Genomic DNA, 12571 nt, shown 5'->3' with positions numbered 1-12571 from the left:
CACATTTAGATATATTGATGATGTTCTTTCCATTAACAATCCTAACTTTTCTGATTGGGTTCCATTAATATATTCCCCAGAACTAGAAATTTAAGAAACAACAGACACGACTTCCTCCGCCTCAATTTTAGACTTATACCTCGAATTTGACATACGCGGTCATCTCAGTACCAGAATCTATGACAAACGAGACGATTTTAATTTTGAAATTATCAATTTCCCTCACCTTAGTAGCAATATACCAACTTCACTTGCATATGGGATATATATTTCCCAACTGACTCGGTATTCCAGAGCTTGCAGCTGCTACTCAGACTTTGTAAAACGTCACCAGTGTCTGAGTAGAAAATTGATGAACCAGGGGTATGTCAAAGAACGACTCGTCCTTTTTCTAAAAATATTCATCGGAAGATACCAAGAGCTTCTTGATAAATATTCCGTATCAACTTCACAAATTATACACGATGGTCTTGAAGTATAGATTCTGGGTACTGACGTTGTTTATCATCTTAATATTCTTTTATAGTATTCTTTTATTTTTCTTTATAATATTACTTTTACTGTTTAGTCTTTTTTTGGTGATATCCAATTGACGTGGCTCTGTACTTATGCATCCCGTCATTGTGTTATTGTGCTATGGTAAATTTGTGTATTCACGTCTTTGATTTTTGCTAATGTGCTTTTTCTATGTTGTGATGTTATACTATTGTTTCAGAAAAGGTAGAAGGTTTGGTACCATTAAAACGTTTAATCCCGCTGCAAATGTTTGCACCTGTCCTAAGTCAGGAATCTGATGTACAGTAGTTGTCTGTTTATGTAGTTCATACGTGTTTCTCGTTTCTCGTTTTTATATAGATTAGACCGTTGGTTTTTCCGTTTGAATGGTTTTACACTAGTAATTTTTGGGACCCTTGATAGCTTGCTGTTCGGTGTGAGCCAAGGCTCCGTGTTGAAGGCCGTACTTTGACCTATAATGGTATACTTTTATAAATTGTTACTTGGATGGAGAGTTGTCTCATTGGCACTCATACCACATCTTCCTATATCTATTTGTCTATATGCCTTTTTGTGGAGAAAAAAGAAGATATGGTTTTTGACATTTTTACCTTTTATGTGTGTTTGTTTTGTTCACACATCGTTGTCAATATAATGGAATTTTATGCAACTGTCATACAAGTGAGAGGTTTAGCTAGATATAAAACCAGGTTTAATCCACCTTTTTCTACATAAGAATGTCTGTACCAAGTCAGGAATATGACAGTTGTTATCCGTTCGTTTGATGTGTTTGAGCTTTTGATTTGGCAATTTGATTACGGACTTTCCGTTTTGAATTTTTCGGTATTTTTTTTATTATACTTTTTTCTAATATAAAGAATTTCAATACAGTAATCAAAACTCTTTGATGTATAAGTATTGCCGATATATGAGTAATAACGTCACTACTGTAGTAGGTACAGCTTAATTCTGAAATAGTTTGATGATCGATGTCCCCGCTTATTTCCAATAGTATAATATAAATATGTAGTTTTAATAGGAAACCGAGTTCAGAATTAAAACTTGATTGTTCAGGTTATATATAAATAATTCGCATAATTTTTATTATACGAAATGATCGGATCAGTATTCATTGTGTGCAATATGATTCTTACTAATCTTTGAAAGTTTTTCTTCTATTAGTCCTTGTTTAATTTGCACTTTTCAAAAAATTGTGCAGAATTTATCTTTGTTTCAAGAAAAGAAATACTTGGCATGAGTAGAGATTTATCCTGTCCAGTACTACAGACAAAATTTCACATAACATTTCATTGCATATAAGATAATAACCATCAATGGAAGTTAACCAATCAAATGTTCACCCTTTTTTTACCTGTTTACAAGCTTTAGTAACCATGTAACCAAATATTCTATAGAAACACCAAATAAAAAAGGATGGTGCTTTAAAACACCCACGATATATGTTTATGACTCAGAATTTTTTTTACTGCAATGAAATGTAGGATTGATTTCCTACAACTGTCAAATTCAAGGGAATATTTGTTTTTATCCTTCTTTGTATGCAACCGGATGTGACATACTATGATTTGGTAGTATTACACCTAAAGGAGACTTTTTTGTTGAATAAACTGAATGTGATTGTTTTTCTTTGTAATACTGGTTATTTCAAGCAATACAGTCAAGTTGTGTCATAATCAGTTCAATTGTTTGAGAAAGATCTAGGATTATGTTAGACGACATCTACAGCGATTCGAGCAATTTTCTTCGAAAAAATCTAAATCAAGCCGCATCATGATAGAATATAGTGTGGACCAATAAATGATCAAATATGTATGTCATCTGCCTACAAACAGTCAAATATGATTCAAATAAGGCTATAGGAGGATAAATACCACTAATGGACCTCTTTGTCTTCATTATACGGTCCCTTTAGGTCCATTTATACCTCTCTTTTCCTAAAAATTTCAACCTTTTTAGGACAATAAATTAAAATTTTAGGGTAGCTTTCACTCATTTATGAAAGAAATGTGATAATGAATGAGTACTTGAAGTATTCAAGCTGAATGAACTATCCATATAAAAGCTTCCGTTTTAGTGAATAATTTGTTGTATCTGCTTCAGAAATAATTTCATTTACTTATAACTGTATAATTATTAAAGTATTACTTAGGAAAAAGTTTTCTATTATGGCAAAAAATACGAAATAAGGAGAAAAGGTCAGAAAAAGCTCACCAAGTCACTTAACAAGGCTTGCTCTGTCTACTAATATTCATGGTAGAGTCCTATTTTAAGGCAATTTTCATATAAAATGTGTTTGTGAGACTCAATCTACTTAGAATATTTCATTTTTGTAATAATTCACTCAAATAGCATGAAATGTTAACAAATAAGGGTACATGAAATATCAAAAGTGCACGTGCAGCTTCCCATAATAGGTGTAATACCACCATTGTTTTTCCTCTATTAGTATTTGTTAAATTTGCAGAATTTATTTTTGTTTCAAGTAAAAAAATACTTGACATGAGTAATGTTTCATCCTGTCGAGTACTACAGACAACATTTCACAAATCATTTCATTGCATATAACATAATAACCGTCACTGGAAGTTAACCAATCAAATGTTTACTCCTTTTTTTCCTTTGTACAAGCTTTAGTAACCATGTAACCAAATATTCTATAGAAAAAGCAAATAACAAAAGAAGGGTGCTTCGAAACACCCAAGATATATGTTTATGACTCAGAAATTTTTTTACTGCAATGAAATGTAGGATTGATTTCCTACAACTGTCAAATTCAAGGGAATATTTTTTTTGGATCCTTTTTCGTATGCAACCGGATGTGACATACTATGATTTGGTAGTATAACACCTAAAGGAGACTTTTTTGTTGAATAAACTGAATGTGATTTTTTTTTTCTTTGTAATACTGGTTATTTCAAGCAATACAGTCAAGTTGTGTCATAATCAGTTCAATTGTTTGAGAAAGATCTAGTATAATGTTAGACGACATCTACCGCGATTCGAGAAATTTTCTTCGAAAAAATCCAAATCAAGTCGCATCATGATAGAATATAGTGTGGACCAATAAATGATCAAATATTTATGTCATCTGCCTACAAACAGTCGGATATGATACAAAAAAGGCTCTAGGAGGATAAATACCACTAATGGACCTCTTTGTCTTCATTATAAGGTCCATTTAGGTCCATTTATATACCTCTCTGTTCCTCAAAATTTCAACCTTTTCAGGACAATAAATCAAAATTTTAGGGTAGCTTTCACTCATTTATGAAAGAAATGTGATAATGAATGAGTACTTGAAGTATTCAAGCTGAATGAACTCTCCATATAAAAGCTTCCGTTTTAGTGAATAATTTGTTGTTTCTGCTTCAGAAATAATTTCATTTACTTATAACTGTATATTTGTTAAAGTATTACTTAGGAAAAAGTTTTCTATTATGGCAAAATATACGAAATAAGGAGAAAAGGTCAGAAAAACCTCACCAAGTCACTTAACAAGGCTTGCTCTGTCTACTAATTTTCATAGTAGAGTCCTATTTCAAGGCAATTTTCATATAAAATGTGTTTGTGAGACTCAATCTACTCAGAATATTTCATTTTTGTAATAATTCACTCAAATAGCATGAAATGTTAACAAATAAGGGTACATGAAATTTCAAAAGTGCATGTGCAGCTTCCCATAATAGGTGTAATACCACCATTGTTTATGTGCAGAATTTATCTTTGTTTCAAGTAAAGAAATACTTTACATGAGTAATGTTTCATCCTGTCGAGTATTACAGACAAAATTTCACAAATCATTTCATTGCATATAAGATAACAACCGTCACTGGAAGTTAACCAATCATTGAACTATACGATGGCGAAATAAATCTATAAAATCTATCACAGCTTGCAGTTTAAATTTGAGAATACATTAAAACAAAATCGATTTTCTTCCTCAATACAAGTGGTATACATGACTTTGGCTACGAAGAATAATTAAGAAATATTATGTAATCAAATTGTATTGTATATCTATTTCATTTTTATCAGAGGCATCAGAGGCACAAACAGTAATTGTGCGGTTTTACATTATTACTCATCAGTTCTACTATGACTGCGATGCCACGTTACTATTCATATGTGAGAGAAATTTCTTAATTGCTTTTCTGTACTTCAATTGTTTTCTTGAATGGTCTCTCTTAACGCATAATTAATGTGCTTTTGATGAAAGAAATCAAAATACTTGAAATATCAACAAACACATCACTTTAATGTGTTTTTTCAACTCCCACATCTTTGATTATTATCTCTTCAGAATTTCTAAAATTGATACTTTAACCAATATGGAATTATCTAAAAAATGACCATGGAAGCCGTTATCTTAAAGCTATTTCAATATTGCAATATAAGTTGCAGATATCAAGTAAAATCCGAAACCTTTGTTGCATATGGATCGTAAAACTGAAGTCAAACGAATGTCAAGAGAACTAAATCAAACGTGACATCAAAACTGTCCCTCACAATGCACCATATGAAATTTAGTTTTTATAAAAAAAAAATTATGACGGCGTTACACTGTAAATGACAATTTGAAAATTTGGCTAGATTTCTGTTTTGAATTTTTAAATCATCCATATTTAGTTTTTATGAACCTTTAACAACTTTTCTTATAATATGATTCGTTACCCACTGTTGACGGGCATGTCAGGAATAATTGGACAACTGTTTCACTTCTTTGTTGTTCTTTTATTGCTAGTTATATCATTTTTAATTATGCCAAATCTAATTCTAATCATGTATATATGTAGTTTTTACTTTTACACAATTCACATTACACTGGAATTGCTAGTTTTGTTCTTTTTTAAAAGTTTATTTGAAAAATTAAATTAAAATGAGTAATATGATATATGTTCGCTTGTAGAAGGTTGGTCAAAACAAATCACTTTGTAACTTTATATTAGGAATATTTGTTGATTTTGATATCTAAGGCGGCCATCTCGGAAAAAGCCGCCATTTTGCAATTTCAACTGGGGTCCATATGTAATATTATTGGAAGCATCCAGCACTACTTACATTCAAAATTTGAACTTGTATAACTGAAATTTGTTAATTTGGATATTTAAAAAAATGGAGACGGCCATCTTGAAAAAAGCGCCATATTGAAATTTTAAGGAGGGTCCATAGCTTATATTTTTCGAAAACCACAATTTTTTCACCAATCTGCCGGACTATTAGTATTTTATGTTGTTTCCTTTTTTCTATTTTAGGTTTTTAAATGATCCAGACAAAAGAAAACACTGGAAGCAAAGATACCATTAATGGTCTACCTTATACATACTAAATAAAAATCAATCAATTATTCAAGTATCTCCATGCAACATAAATGTATATATATATCTAATTGTTAAAGTCTTGAGTATGGAAAAATATATATTTATCAATTAAAAATTCCATTATTGCCGGATCGTGCATAATATTCACAAGTTCTTTCATCTTCTTACAACACTCTTCGGGTGAAAGGTTAGTAATTGTAACTAAGAGACGGTAGTTAAGTACGTAACGTCATTATACAATTATAAAAGGGAGATAACGATTAAAAAACGTTCTATGGTAAAACATGGAAAGCCAACTGTAACGCTATTGAAAACCTTGCGCACTTAAATTTTGCTTCAGTTTGGTTATAAAGTATTTTTCCTTTATGGACCTCTAGATATCACAGTCTACATTTACTTTATAGAACGTGAAAATTTCAAAACGCCCTCTACTGCAACGATCTAAATGTTCCCTTAGAGGAATTTGTTGTGGCTGTCTGATGTGTTGTCGATGAATCCGCGTTCTCTCGATAAAACAATGTCCGCCTTCTTTGCAGCTGTAGCATTCAATACAGTATATCAATTTTTTACTTTTACACGTCATGTTGGTATAAGCATATATTGTTTGTTATGTTTCTGTATTATTAATAAGTTTGTTTCCGATATAGATGTATGCACATGTACCACATCGAGTATCCTTGCATTTCGACACTTGAAAGTGTTTTTTCCTCTCAGTTTGGTCGAATTTTGCACGGGTCAAAAGACGTTTAAAGTTTTTGGTTACCGTTTGGTTACCGTTTGCCTTGTATTAACATTTTTTGATTTATAAAGGTACTTAATTTTGAATTTTGTCTAAGAATTGGTAAATTTCTTCTAGCTACGGAAAATGACGGTCATTATGATTTTGTGCGTGTTTGCCTATATATCTTGAAAGCCATACAGGCAATAAGGATGCAAGTTATCAATTTATTCTTTGTAGAGTAATTGAATGGAAGCTTTTGTAATAATTCGATATATAACTGAAGTTGTCAAGCAAGTCACAAGATTATTTACAAATAAATAATGAATTTTACCAATACTAGAGTGGGTGACGCATATTCGCCGCAAAATTCGTTCATGTTCACCTACATCCGACCTACATTCGAATATTTGAAACTTTTTATGTAGGTTTCAGAAAGTTTACTATATGAAAAAAATGTTTGATAAAGGAATTCTCTTCAAAACATTGTTTAAATGTTTTAAAAATGAACGCAAACTCAAGATTTTCGCCGCAATGTATAATATGACCATCCTCATTATCCTTGTATATTATAAAAACAATTGTTTGCATTTACAGGAATTAGCTTGAGAGATTATTCCTATACGATTTTTCTACAAATATTTACTTTATGACTGCTTATGCGTGCCATATAAATCTTACATAATTGTCAAAATCGTTCAAAAACACCTGCGTATTTCTTTATATGTGCGAATAACATTGGAAATGGGGTAAAGAGGAATATCAACAGTTCGAACATTACAAACAACGTTTAGTATCTATTTAGGCAAGAATTGGGTAAAGGCACACGAAATTTACAGAAAAAATTGCAAAAACGGCGAACATGTGTCCACGGCGAATATGCGCCACCCACTCTAAGTGTTTTAAAGGGTACGGAACACATAAGGGAGTTAACTATTTAAAACCCAGCTGCACATTTTAATTACATACCATTAGTAAAGAGAAATTATGCTTCTCAATGATCAAAATTAGTGTTTGTCGAACTGGGGTATATCCAATGAAATTGTTACTGTAAAATGTGTTTTAATTTTTTTTAATTTTTTACATTTTTGTCAACAGGTCAAAGTAATTATTTTGTTAAAATCTGATGATAATAAAACGAGCCAAATCTATGTTAGTCAAAGTGTTGGGTTCCCCATTCACCTATAATAGAATTAAGACTTTATGAATAAACAGAAAGTTTGAAAAGCTAAACAGGATCTACAAATTAATACATATTGTTCGAACTGTCAATAGATTATTATAGAAGTTTGTTTCCCCAAAATATCGAGAAAATGGAAGTGTTCTGATGTACTGTGTTGCCTTTGAAGACATTCATTTGATTTTGGACCCTTCGTTGAATAAGTAGAACCTGAGTTGCAGTTAATGTATGAAGTTATAGTTTACAATTCATTTTGAAAATAATAGAGATATAAACTATTTAATGACAGGTTAAAAAAACTTCTATTTTGGTAAATGTTTTGAAGGTAACACATGGGGTGCTGATTTGTTAAAGTTTAAAACAATAATGAGGACAGTATTATAAATAGAAATTTGCAAATAAAACTAGTATAGATAAATAGGACCAGTATAAATGAAAAAATTGTAGGTTTAATAGTTGTATAGCTAGATTACTAAATTTAGAACGTAAAATGATGAAAGAATAATGCAAACGAATATAAAGAGAACACATAAATAGCTAGCTTTTACATCAAGTTGCAGTAAATATTTAGTACACACTATACTATTATATGTCAAAAATAACTAAACCAAATTTTACAATTGCCGATCGTCCACAAGACTAGAAGGACACCGGATTTTATCATAATTGTTTTTGTTTATTTATATAATAATATCATGAAAATGATATCCATATTTATATAAACAATATTCAAACTGCCAATACGAGTTGGAAATTTTACTCTGTCATAAACGAACCCGCCAGCCAGAAAAAAACAAAGACCAAGTTACCTCAGTTGATTTTGGAGACCTGTGTTCAAACCCTAATACTCAGACAAAATACGACAAAAAAGCATACTGGTAGAACATATACCTATATAGTGTGAAAATATAAAAGATTTAACATTTATATGAGTCAACATATCATTAGAACTTGACCAGGTCGAAGTTGGCGAGAGAATTGTCAAATTGGGAAATTTATCCGCAACAAAAACCAGTCACGTGATACTAATGTTACTATCACGTGTCCATACATGTATATATGAAAGGACCGTTAGTACAATAATTTTCCTGTATACTTCGAAACACGGAAAACTATTAGTACACACTATACTAATATATGGCAAAAATATCTCAAACAAATTTTACAATTGTCGATCGCCAACAAAACTAGAGAGGGCTGGAGCGATAAAACGATATGTCGATAAACCTAAATTCTTAGAAACTGTAATTATATTATCAAACAAATCTGCTATGTACCCGTCTTTACTTAAATCAGATTTCCAACGTCCATGCCTCTGTATATATGTTTCATTTAAATCTGACTAAGCTGCAACCGAAGCGCCACCTGAACGCAAAGTATTGCATGATTGCATCTCTCCATAACTCAATTCTCGAGGGCAAAGTTCTGAACTTGACATTATCGATTCTGCCATCTTGTTGTAAATGGGTTACGGGCGATTCATGTTGTACTGGTTCTTTGTTTGTATCATTAAATATGTTATCTAAACCATTCCCAACTATGCAATCTGCATATTTTGATGGGGGTTTGGTTTCTCAAATAGAAACTGCCATAATCAGATAAATTGAAATTATACGCCTTGGAGTAATTCTTCAGTGATAAATAAAAGGCATGGCAGCAGCCATTAAACTGGAAGTCACAAATATATATACATTTACGTAGGATCGTCCGGTTTATTAAAGTTTATTTTTACCAGTAATATATAAGGGTCATCCCTGAATTTTCCCAATCGTGCAGTCACTTAAACAATTGATAAAGGGGGATGTTGGCTTTGCGGCATGTACAAATACGCAGCCACATCCAGTTGGAATCAGGACGTTATAATGGATGGATGTCATTTGAAAAACCTTTGCAACAACTCACGGAGGAACCCGTATCCTTTCCGACATACACTGAACAAATAACCACTGATAAGACATATAGGGGTCATCATACAGTCTTAAGACTGTATTTGCATTTAAATAGTAGCAAGATACCAGTTATTTCATACGATTCAAAACTGCAGTGTTTTCTTTCGGATATGTCGTCTTTGGATATATACATCTGAAGTCTTCATGCCAGCAGTGCATATTTCAAATACCCTAGAAGGAAGTAAAGGAAATCGAACGATTTTTCATTCACATTGTAAAAGGTTTTATACCTACAACTATCAAAGCACTCAATCCAAGTTTCACGGCTTTGGCAATTGCCCATGCTTGAAGTTAATTTGAGCAAACTAAGGTCAAGAACCCAGATGAATTTGATTTTACGGTAGTCGTACGAGAGCTGTCAACACCTGTATCAGTACAGATACACAAAGGATGTATGCCGGGGTATACAAACGTCAAACTACGACAAAAAGGAAGATGGCATAGCTCTGGAAAGGAATATACACCTGAGAAGGAATTTGAGATATCGATTCTTAGCTTTAATGCGTATCTGAGACAGGCAGTATCATTAGTTCCGGTACAGAAAGGTAGGTATGGAACGTTGATAAACCAGGACGTCGCAGTAAGAAGGAAACCATATTCAGTATTTTCACACGTTCAATGTTCAATTGAAGAAGAAATGGTGTATCCGCGTTCCAACATTATTGAAAATACTGGCAGCGAAAATGTGAAAATTTGTGTAGATATGAAGACATCTCCCTGTAGACAAATTCTCTGAGATACTACCCACCAGCTCATTATCCAATCCTTCATTGATAAAACATGGTTGCCATATTGTTTTCAAACCTTGTAATACTTCATCTTGTGACAAAAAAAGAAACTCCTTGCAGTCCGAAGTTCAGAAAATGACAAATTTAGACTGGAAAGTTATATATAAATGCACAAAATTGATTTACTCATACGTGAAATATTCTCGGATAGATTCATACAAACTAAAATCAACGGTTTTACACCTGAGTGCAAGACATTGACATATCGAATTAGGGCGAGGTCTAATCTTGGTTTTAAAGTCGCTTTAAATTTCTAACGGATTGCTTGGCTGTTATCTCAATTCGACTCTTTGTATTTGGAGTTACTGGATGCTGAAGGCGATCGTTGCATATTTGTTGAATTTGGAGGTAGACTTTTTCAACAAATTGTCGGCATTCCTATGGGAACGAACTGTGCGCCTCTCCTTGCCGACCTCTTCTTATTTTCATATGAATCGGAGTTCCTTCAGACACTTGTCAAAAACAAGAAGATCAAAGAAGCCAGGTTATTTAATTTCACTTTCAGATATATTGATGATGTTCTTTCCATTAACAATCCGAACTTTTCTGATTGGGTTCCATTAATATATCCACCAGAACTAGAAATCAAAGAAACAACAGACACGGCTTCCTCCGCCTCATTTTTAGACTTATACCTCGAATTTGACATACACAGTCATCTCAGTACCAGAATCTATGACAAACGAGACGATTTTAATTTTGAAATTATCAATTTCCCCCACCTTAGTAGCAATATACCAACTTCACCTGCATATGGGATATACATTTCACAACTTATTCGGTATTCAAGAGCTTGCAGCTCCTACGCAGACTTTGTAAAACGTCACCAGTGTCTGAGCAGAAAGTTGATGAACCAGGGGTATGTCAAAGAACGTCTCGTCCTTTTTCTAAAAAGGTTCATCGGAAGGAACCAAGAACTTGTTGATAAATATTCCGTATCAACTTCACAAAAAATACACGATGGTCTTGAAGTATAGATTTTGCGTACTGACGTTGTTTATTATCTTAATAACGTGTTATAGTATTCTTTTATTTATCTTTATTAGTATTACTTTTGCTGTTAAGTCTGTTTTTTTTTTTGAGATATCCATTTGACGTGACTCTGTGCTTATCCCGTCATACTTTGAACGGCAGAATTATTTTATTTATTAATATTGCTTTTGCTGTTGAGTCTGTTTTTTGTGATATACATTTCACGTGACTCTGTACTTATGTATATCGTCATACTTTGTACCGCACAATTATTTTATTTTATTTATTAATATTACTTTTACTGTTAAGTCTGTTTTTTGTTATATCCATTTTACGTGACTCTGTATTTATGTATCCTGTCATACTTTGAACGACAAAATTATTTTATGTCTACCTGTACGAATTTCAAACGCGCGATTTTACGCCAGTACTTAAAACCTTCCATCCTTTATGGGTGGATTTTACATAGATAAATAAAATCGTATAATATAAGCAAAATTAGGATGTTAAATTTGATGTATGCCTTTTTGTGCTTCTTCGTTACATTTGTTTGTTTTCATAGTGATGAAGATGATAACACAATGTTGACTGCTGTATCCCTAATTTTGACATTTTTACCTATTGTGTCTGTTTTGTTCACGCATCGTTGTCAATATAATGGAATTTGATGCGACTGTCATACAAGTGAGAGGTTTAGCTAGCTATAAAACCAGGTTCAATCCACCATTTTCTACATAAGAAAATGCCTGTACCAAGTCAGGAATATGACAGTTGTTATCCATTCGTTTGATGTGTTTGTTTTTTTATTTGATTGGGGACTTTCCTTTTGAAATTTTCCTCGGAGTTCAGTATTTTTGTGATTTTACTTTTTTCTTGAAGTTTGTATAACTCATGATTGATGTTTTCTTCCTTTTATACACAACTGTATACTAGGTTAGTACCAAATTTTATAATATGATACTGAAAACGAAACAAAATGTCTTCCTCCTGTGTAAATGTCAGCAATAGCGCGTCTTAGCTGTCGTATTTTTTTTGTAATGCGCAGTTTAGTATTATATATTAATATATGGCTACGTTTCAGAACCATTCTGAAATCAGAGGATTTTAGCTCAGGAAACTAAACGGTAAGT

The 12571-nt window shown here is 32.3% G+C and overlaps 1 protein-coding gene across 15 annotated transcripts in view; it reads left to right on the top strand.

The window, feature by feature from the left end:
* The window catches only part of LOC127725278 (perlucin-like protein), a 216163-nt gene that overhangs the window by 105131 nt on the left and 98461 nt on the right, over positions 1–12571 (top strand). The window contains exon 5 of one of the 15 annotated variants that reach the window (XM_052232162.1): positions 5769–5784. The exons of the other annotated variants lie outside the window; for them this stretch is intronic. Within the exon in view, the coding sequence (XP_052088122.1) occupies positions 5769–5776 (8 nt within the window). The 3' untranslated portion in view covers positions 5777–5784. Of the gene's footprint in view, positions 1–5768; positions 5785–12571 lie in introns of those variants that run through there. 15 annotated transcript variants of the gene reach the window in all.

The sequence above is a fragment of the Mytilus californianus genome, unplaced genomic scaffold (genome assembly GCF_021869535.1).
Source record: "Mytilus californianus isolate M0D057914Y unplaced genomic scaffold, xbMytCali1.0.p SCAF_15, whole genome shotgun sequence".
Lineage (NCBI taxonomy): Eukaryota > Metazoa > Mollusca > Bivalvia > Mytilida > Mytilidae > Mytilus > Mytilus californianus.
This window is presented reverse-complemented; position numbering and strand designations above follow the sequence as displayed.